Raw genomic sequence first — 27119 nt, 5'->3', positions numbered from 1 at the left:
TTAAATTTTTAATGAGTGAGTTTTTATACCGATACCGAGTAAAGTGATTTCCATTATTTTTATTTGAAAATCGATATTCGTAGTCGCAAAAACCCACTCTGACAGGGTGTCAGCTTCTCTTGCTGGCCTATATTTTATACCGTTAATGGGTAAGCATTGGCTCAGCTCAGTTAGCAAAGAGCCACACTTCTCTATAGTAAAAACACAATCGTTATTTCGGTTCTGTATTTATTTATACTGTAACATAGTGGATACGAGGAGGGTATGAATTAATTAGATCTAACGGGACACGACGGTACAAAATTAGCTACATTTGTTACCTTGCATTCATTATTTCGCCACGAACTCTACTGGTGAGAAAACTCATCAGTAAATTAAATTTAATATAATGATCGTCCTGTATGCGTCCTATTTAACTTTTCGATCGGATGACCCGTGTTTCTCGCACGATGAACGTATAGCAGTGCATTGATACTTCCTGAACGCCTTGTCGAGGCCGATCAGCTTCTACTACGACTGATATCCGTCCTACTAATATTAACATGGAATGTTTTGGGTAAGTTGAACTTTATCGGATAGAGTTCCGTTAGAACAGTGACGTATTACAGACTGACGGATGATAATAGGTTCGTTCAGACCCTGCGATTATTTGTACAACTAATAACACCTGAGTGATTTCAACACCTATCCTGCTCGATACTTTGTTGCTATCTGCTATGTAAATTTCAAGTTGTCTCTACGGCCAGGAGATTGTGACCACTGGCGGCGCCTACGACCGTACGAGCAGATCGTCTGTCCAGCCAAACTAAACCAGCTAAATATGTCGGTTTGTATGATTGATGATTTTTCCAATGACTGGAATTTTCGCAGCGTTGATTGTGATTTTATCACGTGCTTTCTAGTCATTTTGCTTCATTGGACTTGTCGTTGTTTGCGGCGCATATACAGTATCCGTGACTATGCCGACATACAACTGGGCAGTGTGAAATTCGAATACTGGCTCAACCTTATTTTGCCAGCATGTGAGATCGACGAAGCGAAAGTAAGTAAACAATTTGTACTCGCTAATCTAGCTTGCAGTTATGATAACAATGTTTGTAATTGATAACCATACAGTAGTACAATGGCCGATAAGCGATGCTGTATATCAGACAAGATCACGTGGAGCCCCTCTCTCTGTATTAAGGGCCATGTTTAATTTTTGCGTCGGAAATAACCCGATGAAATGTACGCTCATGTACGTATATATAGATACGTATATGTTATTATGTAGGAGTGTCTGTATGAAGAGCATGCGAACAAATCCGTGTATTCGGCTAGTTTAAACAAATATGTACTACTTGATAATAAAAGAACTTACACGCAGCACTGAAGCCGAAAATGTCGACGCCAAGATGCTCGCCGCCAATCAAAGTCCAATATCTTTGTCAACATCACTTGCAAACTTAACGCACAAAACTTTACGCACATCTTTCGAAACTTATTTCAATTTCCGGCCAAACACAGCATGAACACATAATATCACTTGTTATATTCACCACTCGTTCATGTACTATCTTCGCTCGTATGACCTACATTATTTATGTCAGCTCTCTATTTATATAAACTCTACATGTCTACAATTTCCTTTCCTATATAAAATCATGTTACCACTTCAACCACTGGCAGTGACTATTGCAGCCGTTTTCCCGTGTAAGAAACTCTAACTAGAACTTCTATAGCTGTACGGGCCGATCCACATTTTCGTCTCAATGTGATAGTCTACGGCAACCAAGCCGTTCATAAATCTAAGATGAAACAGAAGCATAAGGAAACAGAATTGCACGCATTATTTCCACTAGTAGCTTGACTAAACAAAGGTTACATCAATATAGTATAAGTTACTCGGCAGGACCCTTTCTGGTAGGACAAAACCGAAATGAAAACAATCATAACGGTTTTTCACGTGCTTTTATCTCGCTTACTGAGTAGAGCAGAAGGATGTAGTCGAACGTGCTGAATGTTAATATCCTTCTTCATATTCAACCCTTTTTCGCTTCAGAATATCAGGCACAGATGAAGCCAAGTTGAAACGTTTGGCTTAAAGCTCTATCGTAATCAGTTGGCATTGAAAAACGTACTCGTCAGCCATCTTTGATGATCCGGAATTCTTTGCTAGCCATAATACAAGACAAAAAAACGACGTCTTATGTGGGCGACTATATAGAACTCGGAACGTTCTCTTCCCTAATGGCAATATTAGACGCGTATCCTGATCAAATTGTACTTTTTTTCTGTAACTATTAATTTCGTAGTTGAGAATTATACTAAAAATATACCACTCTTTCATGTATGTATGATCCTGAATGTATTTGTATATTTAATTATACATGACGAAGTCACCGATTCAAAGATACGAGTTTGACGCAAAAGCCCTATTTAACACGTAACCAAACATACTTTGTTTTTAACCTGCATGTCCACACGCGGCGCAATTTGAAATCAGTTTTTATCAAGATTGCTTGAATTTCTATCGTGATATCAATAGTTGCTGCCTCTTGTTGCTCAGTCTGAGGAAGCAAGCGAGCATCGCAAAGTAACGAAGCTCACAACCGAGCGCCCTTTCAAACTTATGCTTCTTGTGTCAAATCAGCTAACGCCATCAATTTATAGAGCACACAAACACGACGACGTAAAGATAATGCATTATCGCTATGCTCTTTTTCTCCTTTCAATATTTCGTCAGAGAAATGCGATAGTCTAAAAGAGGACATCTTTCCGGTTAAGGACTCGGTAGATGGCGTCATTAACGAGCCTTACATTGTACCTTCGTGCTGCAGGAGCGATACACAGTTATTTAGGCGCTAACTGGTTTCTATGTTGACTAAAAGGCACCTTCTAATGTCCTTTGTGTCGCCTGCCAGTTCGTCCTTTTGGCCACACGTGTTCATGTGTGTGCAAAGTAAGCTCCGCAACGTTGTCGGCATCAAGTGAGTTATCTAGGGTCGAACACACGCCCTTCAAACAATTGGTCGTTTAATCAATCGAGGAGTCAGTCACTCAATCAATCAATCAATCAATCAATCAAACAAACGACAATTTAAACTATGATCTAGAGAGTCTTTGCCTCAGCCTCCTCCTCCTTTTGTCACTCTTCCTTCTTTTTACCTCACACATTTTGCGTTCAAGCCAGCTGTTATTCGTTAACAGCAGTTAATATCCACTTAGCCAGTTGCAACGATTGAACCTATCTTCTCTTTGATTTTCCTGCATGCTCACGGTCCATCATAGTCCACTGAAGAGCATGCCCAATTGGCTCTATAATGCCAAACAGGTCCTTTTTGGCGTTGCGGCCTCGGCCTCGGCCTCGTTTAGTATTTGGTGGGAGAGTCAAGAAAACAACTGAGCTACAAAACCAGGCTGTAAAGAACTTCCGATGGTTATCATTCTGTTCCACCTATTATTCTGCAGGCCTGTTGATAATGTTGCGTAGCAAGAATGGCCGCTAGCTGACCCGTGTAGAAATGCATACACTGACAATCGACCCTTCGCGCATGATTTCCGATCAGCATGGACGAGCTCTTGATAATCCTAAAATGTAGTAACTGACTGTCGCTGTTCTACGAGCACGGTTGTTGCACTGTGATATACAGTTTCTCTTTGCAAGTGGCGAAAAGCTAAAGTGACTATGTTCTGTTCGTCTCTTTCTGTGTATTTCACTACTATTTTATTTTTTAGTGAGAGTGTTTGTGAGTGCGTGTGCCTGCTGCCCATTTTTGCGTTTTTCTAGTATGGCAATAGAAAGAAATTTTAAAAACAGCTAACATTTTCAGTTAGTCAGTGAGTGTGCATATATACTATAGAAAGAGGATTTTGAGAAGTTTTCAAATCCCAAACACAATAAAGGAAACAATAATATCTCCTTTCAGAGCACGGATCGGATACGACAATTCTAATACATATCCCCACAACTTAACGGCAGCGTAAGTGCATTTTACTTGTATAAGAAACACGAAAACCATCAAAAAAATAGAACGCCTACAAACAGGCACCGTCCGAGCAAACGTTTAACGATGATCCCCCCCACTTTTGCTTTCTAAACCTCTTTATAATTCCCTTATTCCTTTTTAACTTATACACAAAATACTACAAGCCATAAGCACTAAATATTGTTGTTTCTGTCCGCTGTCGTCGTCGTCTTGCTATTGCTGTTTTGTCTGTATATTGAACGAGCTTTTCACCACTTGCACCGTTCCTAGTAGAGGCTCGTTGGATGAGAATAGCGAATGTTGGCTTGCAGTTTGCCGATTTCGAGCTGCAGCTTCTGGCGTTCGAGTTCAAGGTTCTCCTTCTCCAATTCGAGCTTTTCAGTTTCGACGATGAGCTTCTTCTCCTCGAGTTCGATCCGTCTCAGCTCCCGTTCTAGGACCATCTCTTGGAGCTGTTCAACGCGTCGCTTCGATGCGCCGCCCTGAGAACCCCCGGCTGACGAAGCTGCCGGTAACGATGAGCCATTTAGGTCGCCTGCGGTGCTCTTTGAAGGCAGTGGACCCGCAGGAGCTTCCGTTGTGTCATGCATCACATCCGGTGGTGCTAAAAGCCAAAAAAAGCACACGAGAAGAATACGACAGGCAGCAATGGAAAGCAAGAACAAGAGTAACAATTGAATTAATAAATAAATCAATTTAAGCTAGTCGAAACAGGCACGTTATCTGAAAACTCGGTGATGATTTTCGTCTTATACAACAGTGTTCGTTTAACGCAGCATAAAATAGATACTGAAAATAAGAATGAACCAGCATGTACGATATGATAACGCGCCAACAAGTAACTGCAGGTTCTGTTTGCTGCGCTAGTTACAAAATGAAAAAAATTAGCCGCACACTGACATCTAATGCTCTTAAGATGGCGGCAGGCTGAATCAGCGGCCGCTCAGATATTACGAGATTAGGATATTGTCGAAGCCATTTCCAGCTTTGGCTATGTGACATTTGATTTTCACATGACATAGTTTTTGCTATACCTGCCGCTGAAGTTTTTCATCACAGTTTTATAACACGACCCCTGGAATTTGTACAACACCAACGGAAACTCTGTTTGCATGTATTATGTATCGGCTGTCGACTTCTAAAGCAGACGCTTCTGCATACGCACGGGCGCCCTCGCCAGTACAAGCCTTCATTACTTCAGGAGATGCAAAGTACGCCTAAGCAATCAGTTCTCTTGCAATGCATTCGAATAGCAGAAGGATAACGACATGACGTAAATAAATGAAGGGTTGTACAAGAGATCTAGCTTGGACAGGAAAGCTTAGTTTAGGCAGGACGTTTTTGCGGCACAATCAATTGCTTCGTTTCACGAAAACTTTCATCGTATATATATATCAGTGAAGTTTGTATTCATAGTTGCTGCACTAGAGTTAAAATATCGTAAGAATAATAAATGGAATGATCAAAGAAAGATACGAAAATGTCTCAACTTGTTACAATACATGGAAAGTTTGCATGAAAACTGCTTTTGAAAAAAGCGATCTGGTGTTTGTGACGCGTGTTTTATTTTCACGGTACGGTTTTTGCTTTCTCTATCTTAATACGACAATTATAATGATTCTTATTGCTATTCATTTTTGTCCCATCTTTCTGTACCCTTGCAGTGTTACGTTTCTGTTCGAATAACCGATGTTCTATTTCAATTTCTCGATTTTCTATTCTATAGCAGCGAAAATTAAACTCACTGATCATCTCTTAGAAGAACTGTGAAATATGTAAGATGAATCGAGTCTTCCTAAAGTACGAAGTTGGATTTCTCCTACGTATTGAGCGGATTATTGCCGTGGCATTAATTGCGACGACCTGGGTGTACTCAGATGAACGCTTGATACACGTTTGGAAAATACTACTCTAAAAAAGAGCTCCCGAACTTCGTCGAATTGGGCTACAACTAGAAGCATCCTGTTTCATAGCAGTCAGCATCTACTTATAGGCTCCATTTCCTATTCGCTAAGCAAACAAGCTTCTTATCCTCGCTAACACTAGCGCTTCGTATAGGGCGCCCGAACTATGGCAGGTTGGAAAAACGGTTATGGAAATAAAGGGTTAATGTAAGTTCGGTAACAGCATACACATCTATAGCAATGTTGTCCTTCTGTATTCTCACACGAATATGTAGGTCATCATTCACAAAGTTAGTAAAAATAATAAAAGCCCAGGACTCGAATACCCAATCATCTATTAGCAGCACACTAGATATCCTCAATTCATAGTCATTAATGAGTACGTTATTAGCATTAACCACAAGTTAACGTTAAGTTAGTATCGAATCACCCACCTCCGTGCACCTTAGCCGACCTAGTAACGCTGGACAGCCCGTGTGGCATGATGACGCCCGCTGGCCCTGCCGCTTGCGGTGGCTTGGCTATTTCACAGCCAACTCCTTTTTTGTCGTCAGTTAGTGTTTCACCACTCTGTTGATACCTTAATGCTCGTGAGACGCAACGTAGACAAGGCATGCACGGCCCACACAGAATCCCACAACAATTCGTTAATCGCTTCCAGCTCGGAGAAGCGTTTTCTAACCCTCACAAAGTGTCTAGTGAAGCGCAGTGATGGTCAGCAGAAATTGGAGAAGTCATGGTCATAGAGACAGTGACGGCAAACGCCCGAGGGCAGCACAGTGTTAGTATTGTTCGCATAAACCTCTTGGCAGCTGCCAGCTGATGGAGATGAAGGTACAATGGACATGGGTATGGGCATGAACATAGGCATGGGTATGCTGCCAAGGTAGGTGCAAGGAACTAACAGATTCTTTGACGGTGCTTAAAGGTTTAAGGCAAGCGTTTGATTGTTCAGCTTGTGCCGTATGAATTCGGCGGGTATTCCCTCTCTTAGCAACGGGAGCCATTACGATGAAACATAGTTCGACCAGCTCAACGTTAGCAGCAGTACTAGGCTCAGATCCTATGCAACTGTGGAGCGGAAAAGTAGCCCGCTGCTACGACCGTAGTCGTCGCCTAGCCAGCACACTTTTCTCACACTGCCACACAACACTGCAGCAATATTTACAGATAAACGCTTTACGTAATAGACTTCTGAAATATGGTATATATGCTGGCCACTACACAGTTTCAAAAGTGCCCGGCGGCCGTTTGCCCGCAACGGACAACGAAAACGAACATTGTGCAAATGTCGTGCGCAAGTAACTCCGACTACTGCTACCCGGAGTCTGGCTGGCGATTAGAAAGTGTTAAGCGCTAGGGGCAACATGCGTACACTAGAAGTTCAACGTTTCACATTGTTACATTGTTTCAACGCCGCGCAAAAATTTGGTCTATGGTCTAACGGTTGCGGTGTGGGGAAGGACGCGGACAAGCCACGAAGGAAAAAGTGGCGATCATCACAGAGTTTGACGCGACTGGAACGGAAAGGAATTAACCAAGAACATGGAATTAGGTTGTCATAGTTCGCAGAACCCTCCAGCGAGAGCGCAATAGCAAAGGGAACGCCGACAAGTAAACAGAGCAATCGCAGGGAACTACTATTGCTAGAACATCAAGTTTTATCTACTAGAAATATTCACTCAAGCTACTTGTCTGCTCATCGAACACAAACAAACGATCAGGTGCTAGAATCTTCCTTTTACTTTCTTTCTAGCAATTTTTGTAATTCTAAAAAAAGAAGACAGCTCCTCAGAGAGTGAACCTCGCTCCTAAGTTCGCACGCCATGTTCTCACGAGCACCAACACACAGAAATATTGTCTACAAACACTGGCTCTGATCATGCTCATGCTTCTAACGTGCACAGGAAGACAGACCTGTCTGGATAGCCCGCGGAAGTGATCAACACTAGGTATTTGTTTATAGCAGGTAAAAAATGCAGGTTCCCTTCGTTCACCCTTTGAGATCACTCCGTTTTCCGTAGATAAAGACGCTCCTATCTTCAGTTTCCGCCCGGATCCCTCATAAATTAGGCTTACCTAATACTATACGTGCACCTTGCGCAGACCGCGGTACACGGCACAATATTGTCTTGTCGGAGAGATAAGGTACAGAGGTAAGTAGGAAGGAAACTGCAGCTGTTTAGACAAGGCATGAGCAAATTTCTGTTAAAGCAGAACGTGAATTATAGAGCGCAATTGAAACGTTGCTACATCGATTTAAGCGATTCAATGATCTGCCATATGGCCGTCTTATTCAGCTCTATATGGGTAGAATTAAGCAACACAATGGACATGGAGACGTACGATAAATTAAAAAAAAAAAAAAAAAAAATAGCCGTTTTTAAATTATTAGCCTCGAATAAAACACTGTGCATGCATCAATAATGCATTTAATACAATACTTTTCAATATTCCAAAGTTGCGGTGCGTGCACTATCAACAGACCTACGCACCTGGTGTCGGCGGGAGGCTATGCACGGATAGCGGGCTGGCATCATCCGAACAAGTACTAGCAGAATTTCGAGAGTCAAGCTCACGAGAAAGCGAAGACGCGTGCGATGACGTCGGCGTGCCAGAGGCCGAAAGAGACTGTGCGCTCACAGAACGAGCCAGCACAGGCGGCACGACGGGCGCTGATGTGGATACAGCGGGCGGCTCAGATGACATTGTCATCACCTGGAATCGATTAGAAAATTGCGATAAAAACGATAAAACTGAATGCAGCTACATCGGCCAGGCAGCACCATTGTGAGCCTGTCAAAATCTGAGCAGTAAATAGACAGAGACATAGTCATTTAATGAACTACAATAGAAAAAATAACGTAGACGATGCAACGATTCATTGCTTTTGATGATGTTATTATTGATACTAGTGAATGTTGCCAGGTGGTACCTTTGAACTTACCAAGAATAGCTATAGCTCCCGAGTCCACCTATTTAGCTTTGGCCTACTTTGCCTATTTTCCATGATTCTATAAATAAAAACAAACAGTTTTAGCGTGACTTCGCATAGCGTGCCTGAAAACGGGCTGAGATTAATGGGAATATTATGTCGTAAATGTGGCGTGTGAATTTTTCATCAGCATGAACAAGCTCGCATGATTTGCCTCTAGCTATCCTGAAATAAGCACCTGTCTGATTATTGGTACAAAATGTATATATAAATAACACGTCTATATATTTTTTCTTTTTTAGACCAACGTGTTGTCATATGCTTGAAGTTATTTCAGCGGATTCCTTCCCGCACGCACACTTCAACCCCCATTGAAGTTGATTCGCGATGCTTTGTACGCGTACACAACATTGTAAATAATCTAAAGAAAAGCTTAGATTTCATTCGCTGGGAAAGAACGAACAGATGAATATATGGAAAGAGCATCTTCCGCTACCCAATATGGGGTTCGATGCATATAAAACATCTATTCTCTCATGTGGAAAATCTTTGGTGTAACAGATTTATGAGGCCACCTCTTGTAACCATAACTATCTTTCACTTCTGTTCCCTTAAATCCGTCGGTTGCTATTCTCTGAATGAGATCTGAATCAGCGACCGTTGGCAAATTCGTTGTTCCTGGTTGCTTTAGCAACGTAATCAAGAACAAGCCTCTTGGTGATTCAGATTATATCGCCCTTCACTTAATGTACAAGCTTCTTGATTTTACTGGTTGACTTCCTGCAGTACCCACTTCCTTTTCCTTCGGTGGATTAAAAAATAGCAAACTTCCAAAGCAAATGCACGGACTACCTAAGGTACCCTGCTCTGCATATATCTTAAAATAATAAATTAGCGTTTATCTTAGTGAAAACAAAGCGTTATTTAAAAAAAAAAATGTATCAATCTACGTAGTCGCCGTTGGCAACAGTTCTCTATCATTACGCTAAATTGCCTTTGTTGTCGTGTTGAATTGAACACGCAGTGTTTATTTACAAATAAGAATTCATTTATTTGTTCTTTAATATATACATTCGGTGGTGGAGATGCATAGGCATATATGTACTACTGTAAATAATCATAATAATAATTGTTATTACTATTATTTTTATAGACTGCATCTTTACCGATACCGCCACAAAACGCTCATAGGTGTAATCATTCCACCAGAAGATATACCCAGACAGCACATGTCTGTATACTGAGAACCATATTGTCAACCTTAGTATATTTTACCCGATTTAAACCGATGACAAGTAATGCAATGAAGTTGCCACCCAGTTTGCTCAGAGAATATTTTGTCTTATCAAGCGTATGGAATTCGATTCAACGGTGACATGTAGAACGGATATATCCAACCTGACGATATCCGCACGAAAGTCGGTGAAACAATGCATATGAGCCGCAACGCATCAGCGGCTCACTGTCCCTGCCGCCAAACCTCTTTCACTTCTTTGTCTGATGACACCTCAATCATCGTCTTTGAGCATTTTTGCACGTTGCGGCGGCACTTGCGGGACGAGAAAGTCGGAATTCGGCCGTTTCTGGAATGCGACAGGTGGTCCTGGTTGACCAGGTGATCTTGGCCACCCTGGCTCTTTCACAGCCTCCTTATTAATGAATTTGATCAGATTATCTTTCGTGATAGGCTTCTGTATAGACTTCATGACGCCCAATGCAGTTTTGTAGCCGTTTGGAAACGATTTATCGGTACGCTCGCGAAGCATAACCCAGCCAAGCTGGGTCTGTCCATTTCTGTCAAACTGCTGAAAGCAACATTCAACGATTTTGCCGTCCAAAGCCCGATCCTGTTTGGCCACCTTACCAAGCTTGGCGAAATGCTTATTTAACCCGCCAACGAACAGAAAGCCTTCTAATTTTCGTGGATCTCCTTCTGATAGTTTGGTGGTTTCTATCTTAAGTCGAAAATCGATCGTGTTAAGTTCCGGGGGCTTCCATTTGAGGATATAGTCGCAGCGATCAGCCTTGTAAGGCTTCGCGGAAGGCTGAAATATCAGCCCGTCGATTTCGTGTGCTAGTTGGGATTGAAACTTCTCGCCTAGTAACTTTTCTGTCATTGAGACATCATAAAATTCTTTCAAACGTACCCTAAATGGCTGACTATCCATATTAATAATGCCTTTTTCGGCTGCTGCTGAGCGCGCTCCAATGATTACGTCCTTTATGCATTCTACTCGAGTACTAAATGGTTGGTTACGGATGGGAAATTTTTCGCAAAATGCAATGTCGTAGATTAGGAAACGCGGAGTAGGTGTGCCATTATTGTTATCTATAACCATCTCGCCGTCGAGAAGCGTACACTGAAGATGCTGCTTAGGGTCTTTTTTCCACGGAAAGGAAAGACCGTCAACCTTGAAAACTGCATTATCCCGATCAAGGAAGTAGACCCGATTTTTTCCAGCGATAAGCATCATGTATCTAGTGCCATCGGCCTTCCAGCTAACGACATGGTGCTCCTCTTTCAGATTCAAGAGATTGTCACAGTCCATAGACACTGGCTGCATTCCCGGAAATCCCTGTCTACGGAACCCGCACATTTCTGCAGCCTTTCGTTGAATTTCCTCAGTTTCGTGTCTATCCCCAACAAAGCTGACCCCAGGTATACCACTCATGAACTCCTTAGAGCGCTTCTCGCGTTCGATATCATCACTTTGTGTAGCAGGGTCTTCCCACGTTGGCCATGGAGCTGCCTCTAGTGTGTCCTCCTCATCCCCGTACATAACAATCAGAGCGGAAATGTACTCCGGTTTATATATGCCAGGCTCACGAGCCTTCTGAAATTCTCGCACAGCCGCACTGATACTCCAATGCAACTCTTCTACAAGATAAGCGCAAATCAAAAAACCAGTTCGATTATAACCATGTGTGCAGTGGACGCCAATCTTTTTACAACGATGATTCTGCAAATAGCCTAAACACACCGCAATGAACTCTTGTTTGGCGGTTGCGTCAGGCGTTTCATTATGTCCCCTACATGCGATTTTTTTATGAACAATACCATTCCTTATGAAGGCTTCAGGCTTATAGTAACGCTTCGCAAATGTAAGGTCGACAATAAGCCCTAGATTAATGTTGCGTGCTTCACAAATGCCGATCACATGACTTGGTTCCCAATACAGTTCTGTTTTGGCTATATCCTTGCGGTAACGATCGTCCAGCGGCGTTTTGAAAGGCACGAATATATCGGCTAGGAGTGAGCCAATCTTAGGACAGTTCAGCCAACGGTCAGGCAGACGACTGGAGGGGGTATGTTCGTCCATCGTTGAACTACCCTTATGTCAACTTGGCACAGGTCTTCTAGAGACTTGACCCCTACGCCCGTTGGCCGCTTGGCACTTGGCACGTGCACGACGGACGGACGGACGGACTACGATGTCAGATCGGTGGCAGCGGCGACAGAGACGATTCGGGTCAGAAAGAGCGCAGATCGGTTCGGCGAGTTCATAGAGGAAGAGGTCGCGGCGGTGGCGGCAGCCCGGGGAAAACGACTCCAATCTGAAAGCAACAGAGCTTCTCTTTAGACACGGTTTTTCCGTACCGCGCCCGTCGCCTGTAGCTTTCGCTCATTTTTTTTTGTTGTTCTTCTCAATTTGTTTGTTTCTCATTGAGACAATTCGATGAGCTGTACTGCTGATGCTTCAATCAGATATATGCCTGTCTGCCTGTCACCTTTGTTTCAACACAACCCGCCACCGCCTCGAGTATTTTCGCTTCAGCCCCTTTTCGTCCCCTGGGGAGAGTGGGTCAGTCAATGTGATCCAGCTAAATGGCAACGACAACAAGCATTTCAATCAGAATACCCACTTCTATTAAGAATAGTAAAAAAATTACCTGTTCTCTTTGATTAAACATTGGTCACCACAACACAGATAGACGCCACAACGGATCATCATCAGCCACTGCGAGGTTAGCATCATGCTGATGTCATGAACCTGCATCCGCAATGATCAACAAGAGCGACCTGTTGTCCAAATGTTGTTCCGAGCAATAGCGGTTTTACGTTAAGATTTGGGCGAGAGCCTAAGATTGGGTAGCAGGAACAGGCAGTAGAAAAGAAAAGCAACAGAAAGCGGGGAAATGGGTCGCATACGTTTTTCAGTTGTTTAAATCACTAACAACCCGCCGCTATTATTGCAAATCAATAAATAATGATTTCGTAGGCCTTTCATACATCTTAAATGAGCTCTCAACACGCATGGATTTATACGAACGTAAAGGGTAAAACGAGATCGACACTGAGTCCAACAATGGAGACGTTCTGCCGGGAATCTACATCTATGAGAGCTGTGAAGATACCTTTTTCTCAATCATTCTGACCCTATTGAATAGAACAGCGCGCTTCGTGACCGAGATCAAAGATCGATTGCAAAGAGTTTGCAAATCGCAGAGCTAGACAACCCCGTTGGTTTGCCATTTGAGCATGGCAGAAAAAATCCTTTACAGATTACATAAACGCAATTAATATGTACCAACAAGTGCGTCTAAGGTATCAGTGGCGGTGTTGTTCGGCCGAAAGCAGGAACGGCAGCAGCAGTAGTAGTAACATCAGCAGCAAACTTTATTGTTATTATGTGTCCTATTCGTGTGGTAACGACAAGCGGGCGACTACTATCGAATATCTATTTATTTAATCTAGTGCCTATTGACATGCGCACGATACTATATTGCTTATAAGTAAATTTATATAAACACTAGCATTAGGGTTACTGACATCTACGTAATGCTGACGTTTCGAATGATCAGACATGCGATTAACAAACAAACCATAAGGCCCAAGCACACGTCTAACAACACAGTAGTGTAAATGAATCAGTGCCATACAACTAATTAAAATAAACGTTTGGGTAACAGCATATTTTTTTGTTTTTTTGTTTACATTTGTTATTTCAAAAGAAACTAAGGTTCCTAAATGCAGTTGGATTATAAAGCAGCTCCATCGGCATATTTTATATATTTTTTTTATCCACCAGAATTTTAATTGAAGTACCTAAATAGAAGGTCGCCTGCCGATGTGTCACAATTAGGAAGATCAGCTGTATTACAAATACAGATGCTGGACGTAAGAACCATGACGATAACACTTTTGGGCTTCTCTTTCCCTAAATCGCATCGGTTTTTCTTTAGAAGGGTGTTATCAGGTAAAGAGGGTACTTCATTATATTAAACTTGATTTGATTCTTTTTTAGCAAGTAATCGATTTCTTTTTCCACAAAAAAAAAGTAATTTAAAGTTTCATCAGAAACGAAAACTAGTAAATCTAGAAAACACCATTGATCACTCGACAGTAATAGTTTCACGCAATCGTCAACGCGCAGCAGCCCATCCCTTACAGGCTAATCACCGTCGCGGTGTGGGTGGATTAGGGTTCTGGAAAACCAAAGATAGTGTCTAACCAAAGATAATAATTTTTCCAAAGATAATGTTTTTATGCTACTTCTGCAAAATTGCGAAAATTGGTTCCCTTTTTGTTACAAATGAACTAGCTAATGTTCTAATTAGTGGCACACACTAGAAAAATACGTGCCCAACATACTTTATCAGAGGTACAAATGCCATGTCCTTTAAGTCGAAGAAATTTCCTCAAAGCTGTTCATGTGCATTTGTACGTGGCAACGTCATCTGATCTGATGAGTACGTTGAATCCGTACTTGTTTTTCTTTCAGTGTATGCCATTATAAGTACTAATCACTATTGTCAGACATAACTGAGAATTTCTGTCCCCTTAAGTTAACCTGTTAATGCCAACACGCTGAAAATGTGTCTACAAGTGAGATATTGAAATTATCCATGTAAGGCTCTAGCAAAATAAATGGTTCTATAGAATTGACACACTATCAGTAGTGCTTAGAGAACACTTATATGTGAGTGTTAACCGCTGGCGCAGCGATTCACCCGGCATTTTACCCAGCAGCCCTAGGAAAGGTAAAAGTGAATACTACCAATCAAAGTTAATGATACTGCACTACTTTTCCCTGGCAACATTGACACAAATGCTTAATAACGGAGCTTAAGGCATCGTGCATTACTTTGTTTTGTTAGAGCCGTAGCGATAGCGAAAGAAACCGTGGTCATGTCATGAAGCTACGAAGTAAGCGTTTATCAGAATGCGCCAGATCACAGTATGCTTATATGTCTGTATACATATACTTCTCGCTTGTCGATCGACCCTTGCTCCGTAATCTTGTAGACAGAGCTAGAAGCCAAGTGCCCTATTAGGACCCACCCCTCTTGCACAATTTCTCCTTGCAATATTCCTTGTTTACATTCAGCGCTCGACGTCACTTCAGAAATATTACATTCCAGATCAGAAGATCCAGACGTGATATAATTACTGGCCAAGCCGCTTGTTCAGACTGAACGTATACAGTAGTGGGATATTCGTGGATCATCGCATGGTTCAAATCAACCTCATTGCTATGGAATTAGCCGTACACGGAAGTAGCTTTGTTAAAAACTAGATCGATACTTTAGAAACGCAGTGTTCGCCTTTGTTTCCCTGCTTAAAAATCCAAGCTAAATGTTTTGAGATATCTGAAGTTTGTGCAATAGCTACAGCATGGATACTACACTCTGCAGCAGAGATAAAGGTTCAACGACCATTTTCAGTAAGCCTCGTGTTTTCGTTAATTCGGTTGACTGATTGACAAGGCTTAAAAACAGGGATTTAGGGGATAGAGAGACAGCAGATCTGCGTTATAAGTATTCTGTGTGCTATGCGTTTAAAGTCCAGTAGCAAGTGAAAATCGAGTCGTTTGCTCGTTAAAGTGAGTGCAACAGAACTGATACTTAGCCTATCGCGAGAAAGCAGGCACTGTCCCAAGAGGCTTTTCCGAAACTCAGGAACACATTATAGTTGCGGTTTCGTTGCCGCCTAGCATTGTAAGTCCGCTGCGAAATCGACGCGTGCTTTCTATGAGGGCTGCCCCTGTCGCCGACACCGCTGCCAGCCAGGAATTTCGTGGTGAGCACTTAAAAGAACACGAAGAAAGAGTCGGCAACTGTACTGGGATGCATCAACGCTGGCATCTACGGGGCTGACGTGGTGCCGAAAGTCATTTTGCTCAATCGCTCAAGTAATTCCTACGTTTTCGCTGCTACCGTTGCTGCTGGTGTCGCTATTACATCTGTCATTGTAACTTCCCCTGGCACTGCGGACGCCAGGGCGTGGTAAACAATGAGGCCGGTCAGCAGGCAAGACTATGGAACAAAAAAAACCGTTCGGACAGCAGTCGACCCTGGACAAACCTACAGATGAACAGAGTAGCGAATAAACGCTTAAACAGATAGATACACAAAGAACCAAACGAACGTCGGCAACAGCTTTAGCGCCGAGGCGCTACGCGATGCAACAGTCAGGTGTGGTGGTCATAGACAAAATGATGGAATAATAAACCAGGCTTGACATAGTGGAAGCTCGGTGCTCTGTATACATACTTGCAAACACTTCAGCGGAAAGCAAATACACCAGCTTATGGTGGTGATAAAACCAGCAGCTGTAGCGACGATGGCGGCGGCCAAGACGGCAACAACGAGAGCAAAAGTCACAATGATGACCGTGCGTACAGTCTACCCTTCGTGTTACCGACTCTGAGGTGGCATGGGTCATGGCCAAGACTCAAAGTGAAAGAAGAAATAAAAAGGTAAATGGTGGAAAGAGAAAAAGCCAAGAATCCATATACTTTTCGTATACATAGTGCGCACAGGAAGATATAATAGTAGCTTGGTAGGGTAACACCACAATCTAGTTACACGGCGACGCAAAAGCGAGGATGGTCATTGCAAATGGCAAGCTATCTCTAGTAATAGTCGTAGGAGTACAGTAGAGTACAAGTGTCTGTTCTTCGAGATGAATTTCCGCCTTCCTGTCCTCCTCTTCGTTCTGATTCTCTCTCTCTCTCTCTCTCTCTCTGTTCTTGCGTGTTTCCCCATGTATCTATAATCTTGTTACTCTACCTAGGCATGTAATTTCCACAGAATATGTCTAGATTTACGCTATTGGTCGACGGTAGTACTGTTCCGCAGGATAAAGATAAAGCTTGCAGGTTGTTGTCGTTCATGAAGAGAATGCGGGTGAAAGAAATATTACCGGAAAATACTATTGGGCTACAACACTCTTGTTGCATCTATTGATATACACGCTAATGTTGTTGATGTTGATGAAGTCTGCTGTGACGCAGCGCATGATGCAGCTTCTGTCGCCAATTATGGTGCTGCGAACGCTGCTGCGATGATGAAAAATAGCCGTCATATACAATGCACTATTGAAGGCATCCACTAATGCGGCCTTTTGTTGGACAAATTGTCCGTTTGTACGTGGAGACGAGCAGTAGGTAAGCCGAGGTTAAGTAAATCATACGGAGATGGGGGAAGACAGACACGCAAGCAGCTAAGTCCTCAGTGTGTAACAATCATTTCATAGCCGAAAGCCAACAATGGACATCTTGAACCTGAATTTATATGATCCGCTTCTCTGTACCTTTCATACGCCTGATGTTGAAAGGTATTGTTAATTCAACTAATATGCAACCCATGATGTGAAACGCCCAGTGCTGTAACCTGAGACAATATAATGCCTTTCTCTGCATACAGATAGTTTTGCTTTTTCCTGGATTGCCCTAGAAGAGCTTTTGCAGTGCTAAATTGAAGAGCATAAAGTTATAAGCTATAACGAGTCAACTGACTGCTCGCAAGCAAAACTGATCAACATCAGCACGTATCCACCATATATGCCGTTTTCAAGCTTGACCGTAGCTAATATTTCTTCCTATAACCAATAGCTTGTAATGGCCGGCATTGTATTATCCAGCCCTATTATTCTGAAGCGGTGGCCCATATATCTCTTAGGTAATGAGTGTTAAATTAAGTAGCCATGTAACCAGTTTGAGAGATCTACTTCAATGAGTTATGGTCTTTGGCACGTCCAGCACGCTCGAAACCGGACAATGGTTCGCTGTTTCGAAGCAACAACATTACATACTTCAGCCTTGGTTCCAATTCGTTAATGTAATAATAATTACTATATGTGATTAAAGCTATCCTGCACAGCTAGGAAAAAGCTTAACAACCGATACACAAATGGCGTAGGAGCAATCGCCGCCGTTTATCTCACCTGTTTAGAATCTACGTTCAATCCCATTATCGTCCGATATAGTGCTACTTAATATATAAGACGCGTTATGTGAGCAAGCGGTAAAGCTAGGAACAAATCGCAAGAAGGAAACCGACATACTTTTAAGTAGTAGCATGCCCGCTGTACGACTAAACTCACCACTGCTCATAGTCGCGTAAGGCAACAGTAACACACTTTCGCCACACGAAAGCCTACATTCTCTTGAACAGTTTGATCGTAGCAAAACCTCAATTGTCTATCGTCGATATTGCAAAACTACACATTTTTCCAATCTGTAAAGTATTACGAAATGCAGCTCGGACGTCGAGCCCGCCATCTTTCAACGACAAGAATCAGTTACTCTCACGACCACCGATTTCTTACGTATCTAACGATCATATTTCAACAGAACCTTGCAACGTTCTCTGCCGTTCAATTTCCAATTCGAATCTCGATCGATACACTCCGGCATCATGGATCAAGTAAGGCAATAGAAAAATAGCCGCAAATACCTTTGAACGTCAGCCGCTCGTCGTATCAATAGTTTTCTTAGCTGACAAGTTAGATGGTGTGTTCAGGTTGCCTCCGTATACTTTGTGGAATAACAGCAATATAGGGGATAAATAGGATGCTGCCTTCGCTTTTTTATATCGTCTAAAACATTCCTCTGTCACACGAATCGGCTTTTGGTCCTATCTGTCCGACGTCATGGCAGGGCCAACAGGAGCCAGCGTGTGGTGCCGCCGATAAAAGTATCACAAACCGCAATGACGGATCCTGACTGGTCGCTAGGAGAAATAACAGCTCTCCTATCCGTCAGATCCTTCTCTTCGTCAAACAACTTCAATCATGCAACAAGAACAGTACAGACAGATAGAATAATGGTGATGCTTCCACAACTTACATAGACGGATCTGGTCGCGACGCAGTCAGCTGAAGCAGTGAGCTTCCGACACCTTCCTCACTTATTTGGGATTCGAACGATATTGAAAGTGAGCGTTTGCTTTGGAGGTTGCTGTAGGTAAGGGACGACTTAATGGATGCTATTTAATAAGCTAATAACGAAACAGAAACCAGTCAACTACGAACTAGTGTTCCTGATCTGTAGTGATCTGAATGTGTACTAGCTTAAAATTATACAACATTACTAAAATATAGATTTTTTATTTTTTTTTTTAATTTTATTTTGTCTCTCTAAATAACATGAAGTGGGAATAGTAGGTACCAATTTTGTTGCTAAGTAAATGGAAGGCACTGTATCTGACTCGCCCGTCATCGGGACCCCACATCGGACTTCCAAGATTTATGTTTAATAGCTGTGCCTTTGAAAAATTAATTTAAGGATAAGGCAACTCATTGATCGTTTTTTTTATAATACCTTATGCAGCATATCACTGTCGCAAACGATAATCCAAACTAACTGTTTTGGTTCGACGCTCAGGTTTCACGAGACAGCGCACGTTGTTTTCTATCCGCTACAGTTTGCATCGTTTTGGGGGGTTCCGAGCACTGAATAAATTATTGTTTTAACCCTCTGGCCCACGGAGAACCACTCGTTTCCCTGCTGCTCCAGCCTATAGCTTCGACCAGAACAATCCCATGGTTTATTTGTTCGGACAGAGCTCACTATCTCAGATATAACTCTTCGCTTAGGTTGTATAGCCAAGGGTTCATTATAGATACGGAACGAAACGGGACCCCAATTTTTCCTTATCAACGATACCATTCTCCTAGCCTAATAGAATCGTCTTGTTATCGAATTTCCGTTACCGCTGCCCTCATTGCTGACATAGGCACACGGCAACCAGTCAGCTGGTTGGTTGGTTATTCCCATACACCGCACGACACGAATCACGCACATATTACTAAAAAACTGAACCGACTAGTGATAGACATCAGCATTCATACATATTTCTGCCTTAACGTGCGCAGGCAGGCAGGCCAGTTGTCAGACGACGAGCACCCGACAAACAGCGTTCGCGCGTCAATTCTATTGGATCAGTAGTAAGAGATGCCGTTGGCTAGGAGGTTTTCTGACTAACCCTTTCTGTTGTGGAAAATGTGCCCTACGTTGTCGTCAATGATAAACGATAGCATTAATATTAGTAGAAGCAGAGGAGATGCGGGAACACAGGGTATAATCCCAACTAGCCCCGTTTATTGAACAGCTTCCGTTATTCGATGAAATTAACGACAACATATGGGAGCAATCGTAATAGATCACAGACAGCCACTGGTTTGGGCTGTCCATAACTCGTGAGCGAGCTATCGATGAGAGGAAGACCCTGGTGCGGTTGCTTTAGCCTAGACGGATTTTTTCTCTATGAGCATTCAACATTCATGCAAAAAGTCTTCAACGAGCCCCTCTATTCAGACATTTCCACTCAAACAGATGTCCTTAATTCTCGCATCGTGGACAATCTCAAAGTGATCTTGTGGCCATTGGTAGCCGAAAGAAATTATCTTAGACGGCATGAAAATCCTGAGTCCTGAAATAGGCCAGATACCGACTAGTAGAGGTCGCTTCTGCAGGAAGCAAAAGCTTGTCTGATGATATGGGGTCCTCGTAATGGAAGCAAACCGTCTAACCTCACTGAGGGAAAGCTATAGGAGCAAAACGTGCACGGCTATATTTGACATGCGACGATAACGCTTCTGATAGTGCTAATCTGCCAGCTATGAATTTGTCACCCCTCAAAAACTTTCCTGACCCACAAACTGGAGGGGGAATGAACATGGAACAAATACAAAGACTGATAAGTACTACAGCAGCATCAGAATAAGAAACAATTAGTACGGGTCGTTTTTTTCATGATCTTACGTAACACATCTTATTTAGGATATTCAAACGTTCACATCAAACTCCGAGAGCTTAAATGCAATTCGACGTAAGCGTAATGTGTATGAAAGCAATAATCGTTTGTGTGTAGACCTTAGATGGCGTAAGCAAAGATGTAAGCATAAGAACGCTATAGACGGCCCTTAAACTTCAACCCGTTGTAAAAGTTATGAAAAAATTTCGTTACGCGATATTGAAAACCTTATAAGATTCTCAATATACCACAACGAATTATTAACCACTAGTATGTACATCATATTTTTTTTATCGAATGGATTAATGAATTAGAAGTTTATATTGATACATAATGTTGATTTACTGGATAACTAGCGCCGCCATTGCGTCGAAACTAGCACTCGTATAAAGAGGACAAGCGGAATTACCTAAATGTCCTTGTGATGCTAGGCAAGCTAAGCACTTATGCATAGAGTTAGACTTAACTGACGCTACGTTAATGGCATATATATGCCAACGCCAACTTTTTTTGAAAAACAAGGAAAACGCACGATCATAGCCCGGAAAATTTGATTTTTAAAAGGTTACTGTATATGAAAGCAAAAACAATACTACAAACAAGTAGTTGTTATCATTCTCCTGCCGATCACTGACCTGTCTATATCAGAAATGATGTGAAATACTAAAAAAACTGGTAAAATGTTTACTTTTATAGCTCTGCCCCTGCATAACGGCTTTGTGTTAGGCCATGGTTAAAATCAACACTGCACTGCATTGTAAACTAACACAAAGACAAGCTATGACACGGCTACTCCTGCTGACTCGTCTCAAAATCTGCTGGTGTAAAAATTCGTCATAAGATCTCGTCATAAAGCATATTGTTCATTTAATCCAATGAGTGTTGTTTAAGGCCATGAACTACATCGAATTTCCACGTTAAGACATTAGACACTATCACGCTAAGTGGGACATGGATTAGTATTTACGAGCATTATTGCATTCGACATGCTGTTGTGTCACGACTGTTTGAGCCTCTAACTAGTATCAGTTTCGAGCATGACGTGACATTTCAATATATACACGAATTCAAACAGTACGAAGCCAGTTTCAGTAAGATTTTTTTAATACTTTGCAGTTTGCAATAAATGGTGCCAGGTGGCAGATACCACTGCGTTACCTCCGGTGCACTGAACATCGGGCCAACAGTCGCTCTGAACATCACATATGAAGAAAAAGCCATGTCCGAAGCCAACGCCCAAGAAAAACGTGTTTATGCGTTGAAGACATCATGAAGAGTGAAGAAACTTAGGCTTGGCCAGAGATAGCTTTGTTTTCTTTGTCGTCAAACATATATCATCGGCTGTAGGCCAAAAAGCGGAGGAGAGGCACAGAAGGGTGAACCATATGCAGCTAGTGATCTGACTTGTTGTTCTTTGTCTACTTTGTCATAGTTAAATACACAAAAAAAAAATCGAACATTAAGGTTCTAGTTCGTCAATCGTGACATAACATTCAGGCTATAACAGAAACGTCGACAAGTAAATAATTTTTATTTGCAGAAATTGTGCATCACTTATTCATTAGAAAGAGTCGAAGCAGTAACTTCTGTTGGAAGTGCCGATATTTGAAAGCAATTAACCTTAAATTAGCTGACCAGTATTTCACGATTTGGGCCAAATATTTACATTTTAACTTTCGACAGCAAGACACACTATTACGAATGGCGCCCAAAACGAGTATTAGAGCGCGTTCATCTCGTAAGAATGTAGCATAATGCACTTTAGCTGCATGCAGCCGAGGACACGGTAAACGATTTCTCACAAAAATTTTGTTGTTTCTTAAATCAGTTCAATTATAAGTAGCAATCAACGGCTTATTCGTTAATCTACGCCAGGCACTAAACAACAGACAAGCCGTGCTGGCTTTGGGTCGAATATCTGAGTGATGTTTACCTAGCTGTGAAATCGGCTCGAACAACATAAAACAACGACCCACTGAAACGTAGAGAGTCAAATAATCGACCTCTTGGCGTTCACCCTATCACCCAAAGCCAACCTTGCACTGACTTACCGGCGTGAAGGTAGCGAGAGCACAAACAAGTACTTACTATGGAATCGTCATCTGGGCTAGACGATAGGACCGGCGATAGAATTCCAAATGGACCCTGATCGAGAGACTCCGGCAATCGCAGTCGTGTCAGAAGAGCAACAGAAGAAATCAACACACGCAGGTTGGACTACAAGGTACACACTGGCAGGGTTGTGTTCGCCATGCGATTAAGTTCTCTGCGAAAACTTGTATTATGTCTAAACTGGTGTCGGGTGTCCGAATAAACCCGCCATCACCTGCTGCACCGTCTATATGGGGCACTTTCTGTCGAGCACGATGCACATAGAACACGTCGCGTACATTTTTACGTTCGTCTGTGTATTCATTGACGAGCTTTAATAATCCTACTCTGTCGTCTCTTCAGAGCATATTTTTTACTGCGTTTTTGTTTGCCAACACACTACTAAGTGCTTACGCAGACTGGCCTGATGCACTTTAACGACGATTCCGAATGTACAGCTCGAAGCACTTAATAGTTCGTGAAAAAAATACCACATTTTTATAGAAAATCTGCAATTAAAAAAAGGCATTAGTAGAACCTGTATTTAATTCTGGTCATATGGTGGACAGCATAATTAAATTCTATTTTCCAGGTTCAGTTATAATTTTTCAGCTTTCGACGTGGCCATAATTCAACTTTACTTCTGAATTAAGTCGTACACGTTTCTCTTTAAGTAAAAAATGGGGCAATTAATGCATTCAATACCTCCGAAATAATGGAGCGGTAACGTCACTACCTGTCAATCTGATAGCTCGATTTGGTTTCATCATCGAAGTCGTTATGCAGATGTTTTTTCGAATATGTTGACCGCTTGTGGATAGTCCTAATACACCTTGTTTTTTAAGTGTCCCCATGCATAAGACGCCGAGCGAAGTTATCTCACATGATCTGGGAAGCCATTCGGCGTCGCGCTTCCTAGACAGCAGCTGCTCGCCGAAATAATCATTTAATAATGTACATTATTGGGGCAGAGCATCCTGCTGAAACCATATGCCTTTCAAACTCGTTTCAACGATTTGGGGTACAAGAAAGCCTAAAATTATCTCTTGGTAGCGAAGAGAGTTTGGTTTCGTCTGGGCTCCAACCCATATGCCGGACCAGACAGCGGGTTTCATGGTATGTAATCCTGCTCATAAGTAATTCGGATCCTCAGTTTGGACGCGATACAGACTTGGAAACATCCGAGCCATTATTTTAGCAGCAGCATCAAGTATATGCGAAAATGTAGCCAAAAACAGTGAATAATTGACATGAAAAAAGTCAAGGAAGCCTGCCTTATTGATTTTATAAAACCTTAAACATACGGAATTTTTTTTTTCGGGAGGATTTATTCGTTCGAATTCTGTTGTTTTTTGTTGGCGTAATTTTGAAGTTAGCTAAATATAAATGTAGGTGCCAACGTCACTTCTTATATAACCGAAGCAATAAAGTGATTTAAACAACAGCGGCAAGCACAAGGGCAAGCAATAGGTTTGCAATTAAATCGCGCGTAATTTGTGCGCTTAGTTGCTTATATGACGCGTGACAATTGCGATTCGGCCCAACAAGAGCAAGGGTTGTCTGAGATTACCCTACTCTTCAATCGATGCATTTCACTCAGGGTAGATATTACCCAGATTATTAAGGTATTATTATTAAGATATTAGATTTTCTGTTAAACTGCGCCAGGGAAGCTTTATATCCACAGTGGCAAGAGTAACAAGCAGCTACTCTTGCAATTGTGAGAAGTACGTGAGAATGCTCACCTATAAAAAGCCACATTCGGCCATTTGGTTTTATACAGAAAACTATGGTTCGCCATCGATTTTTTTAGACAAATAAACGATCGATTTCGGTTATTGCCACAAAACAACTACAGAAAATACTTGACAAGTATCGGGAAGCTAACTTCCGAGTTCTGTGCAAAATCGTGCAAAACCAACCTTGTTCATTTATTAGATAAACCAGTGAAGTCCAGAACGCTCAATTTTTTATATAAAAGAATTAAAGGTAAATCACTCAATATTATTAAACCATTATATGGCAGAAAATATAGAACAAACTCTTCATTTGTGCAGCTAGGTCGCTGAGTTTCGTCGGCCTTTCCATTCGTATTCTGTAAGCCCCATCAGGTTACTTTGTTGATGCTTAACGGCCACTCAATTTTATATACCTCTCGTGCAGAAGCTGCCTAAATAATGCAAGGAAGTAATGCACATTAAGCAAATCCGTGTTAACAATCATAAGCGCCCATGCGAATCACCAGACAGTTGTAGTGTACCGCTCACGTAATTCTTATTTCCTATATATCGCTACGTAGTAACAAATGGCTAACGCATAACCGTGCTGATCAAACAACTGCATTATTTCCGCCAATTAGGCCTTAAATGAAGTGACCCGCATGCATTGCGCTTGGCTTTTAAAGGAGACAGGCAGCGGGTACATACTGCAGTGATTGTTCTGTGTGTGTCTATCCCACACCTGGAGTAACTCCGCAAGGCTTACCGTGCCATGCCTAACGTGCATCGACTGTCCTCCTGTCATCGCTCTGTACCGTCTGTGACGATCGTTATTAACAGGCATGGGATAGCGAAGTACATGAAAGTCGCTGAAGGTAACTAGAATTATTGTAGTCCCAAGAATCAATGCAAATGAGGTCAAAAATGGTTAGCAAAAAAAGCACGCACTAGTATAACACCGGAAAATATGACAGGCTAAAAAAAAAAACAGCTTTTGTTTGTTATCAAATAACAAATGAAAGATATCGATATAATTTGCAGCAGCCTCCTCTTTAAGCGATCTACTAACAAGCAAACAATCTAACTTCAAAATTCTATACAAATGCAAGCTTACGTGCGACAACTCTATAACGAGTCCATACTACCCTGGCTGTTACGTTCGACTAGACACAATGTCATTGTTCACATCCATAATACGCAGATACACGCGGTTCATTATCAGTACAATCGACAGCAGAAAGACCCTGCTTGCCACAAGTGAACGAAACAAGATCTCACTTCTCCGTATACCCGTCGCTCGCGGATTGAACGTTAAAAGTAAGCGGCTAAATTCATATCGAAACTTTATACAATTATGTATATTTACACGTTCACAGGTAGACTTTCACTAAATATGCACTCAATTGTACAGCCATCTTCATACACCCAATTCAGATTCAAAGGGAGGTAAGTAAACCATACTTGGACTTCTTAACCTACCAGTAGATCGGTTTTTTCTTTAACCATTATGCTGTGTCACGCAGTCCTTCGATCCCTTTACATAATCACTAATTCGAACGCAAGCTTCGCTATCTCTCACTAGAGCTAGTTTGATAAGACTCACCAATCGGCCGCGAGGCAGATGGCTACGGGCGCTACGACTCCGTCTTCGCTACAGAGAGCATTCAGTGGAAACCTAACGAACAGCACAACCCCAGCACCTCCTCCGGGAGCAGGCGAAGAAACTTCAGACTCGGAAGGTGATTGTGGTGGTTGCTGCCCTGGCAGACGTTCAGGCAGTGGCAGTTTTGGGGGCTGGCTGATAAACAGGAAGGCAGGCTGACTGGCTGGCTGGTCCGTCGGCTGTTTAGGTGTTCTAGATGGGCCTGTGAACGATCGTGTGAGTAAGTGACTGTGTATCCCACACAATCTTGTTCGTCGTCCGTGTGTGCGACTCCAACTCGACTAACTCGACTCTCCTCCCTTCAACGGTCGCATTCACACTCAGAACCATACACTCACTCGCTCGCTCACTTATAGTTACAACACGGCGCCAACGGGGAACGTTGATGCCGTCTGACCAAGACGACGACGTCGGCGGCCGTGGCGGCGCACGCACAACAACGACAACGACAACAAAAAGCCAAGCACGCACCGAGTTCGTATGGACCGACGGACCGATGGAGCAGCATCACACTAACAAACATCGCACGTCCATTATATCCACTGAAGTACTACTCATACTACCATTCGAATGCGCACCACGCTACAGCTGTAATCGCTGCCTAGCAGACTGCATCGGCTGAACTTTCGTTTTATGCTAAAATCGCATCCAGTTTGCGAAATCCGCTTGCTGATAATGATGATAACGTACCGACGACCAGCTTGATACAAACTCCGCTGTTCACGCTACTACCCGCTTAGCGAACGAACAGCACCGGACGAGTGAGTCGTTGCCCACAGCGTTAGCTTTCCGCCTGGATGTCTGCGACAACGTAGCTGTGATCTATCGCTCAAGATCATTCCACAAATGCATTGACCT

The 27119-nt window shown here is 42.4% G+C and overlaps 1 protein-coding gene and 1 long non-coding RNA gene across 14 annotated transcripts; both read right to left on the bottom strand.

Annotated features, from left to right (window-relative positions):
- Window positions 1-211: 211 nt before the first annotated feature.
- On the bottom strand, window positions 212-27114 carry mRNA-cap (RNA guanylyltransferase and 5'-phosphatase mRNA capping enzyme). 13 transcript variants are annotated; one of them, XM_022806239.2, is made up of 4 exons: window positions 26202-27114; window positions 8368-8590; window positions 6307-7389; window positions 212-4572 (listed from the first exon to the last, which is right to left on the bottom strand). In XM_022806239.2, the coding sequence occupies exons 3-4, from the start codon at window positions 6485-6487 to the stop codon at window positions 4235-4237; spliced, it is 519 nt and encodes a 172-aa protein (XP_022661974.1). In that variant the 5' UTR covers window positions 6488-7389; window positions 8368-8590; window positions 26202-27114; the 3' UTR covers window positions 212-4234. The 13 variants fall into 13 exon arrangements, with proteins under 13 accessions (XP_022661974.1, XP_086845679.1, XP_086845682.1 ...); XM_086989553.1 differs by lacking the exon at window positions 6307-7389 and adding an exon at window positions 25365-25477 and having other exon boundaries at window positions 26202-27113; XM_086989556.1 differs by lacking the exon at window positions 6307-7389 and adding an exon at window positions 8820-8886 and having other exon boundaries at window positions 26202-27113.
- LOC147755661 (uncharacterized) lies at window positions 12314-22870 on the bottom strand. The gene is made up of 2 exons (XR_015327929.1): window positions 16302-22870; window positions 12314-16112 (listed from the first exon to the last, which is right to left on the bottom strand). It is a non-coding gene; the product is annotated as an uncharacterized LOC147755661 (long non-coding RNA).
- Window positions 27115-27119: the final 5 nt, after the last annotated feature.

Source organism: Varroa destructor, unplaced genomic scaffold (genome assembly GCF_002443255.2).
Source record: "Varroa destructor unplaced genomic scaffold, Vdes_3.0 BEIS01000005.1, whole genome shotgun sequence".
In the NCBI taxonomy this organism is placed as follows: domain Eukaryota; kingdom Metazoa; phylum Arthropoda; class Arachnida; order Mesostigmata; family Varroidae; genus Varroa; species Varroa destructor.
Note: the sequence above shows the minus strand (reverse complement) of the source record. Positions and strands in the feature narration are given on the sequence as shown.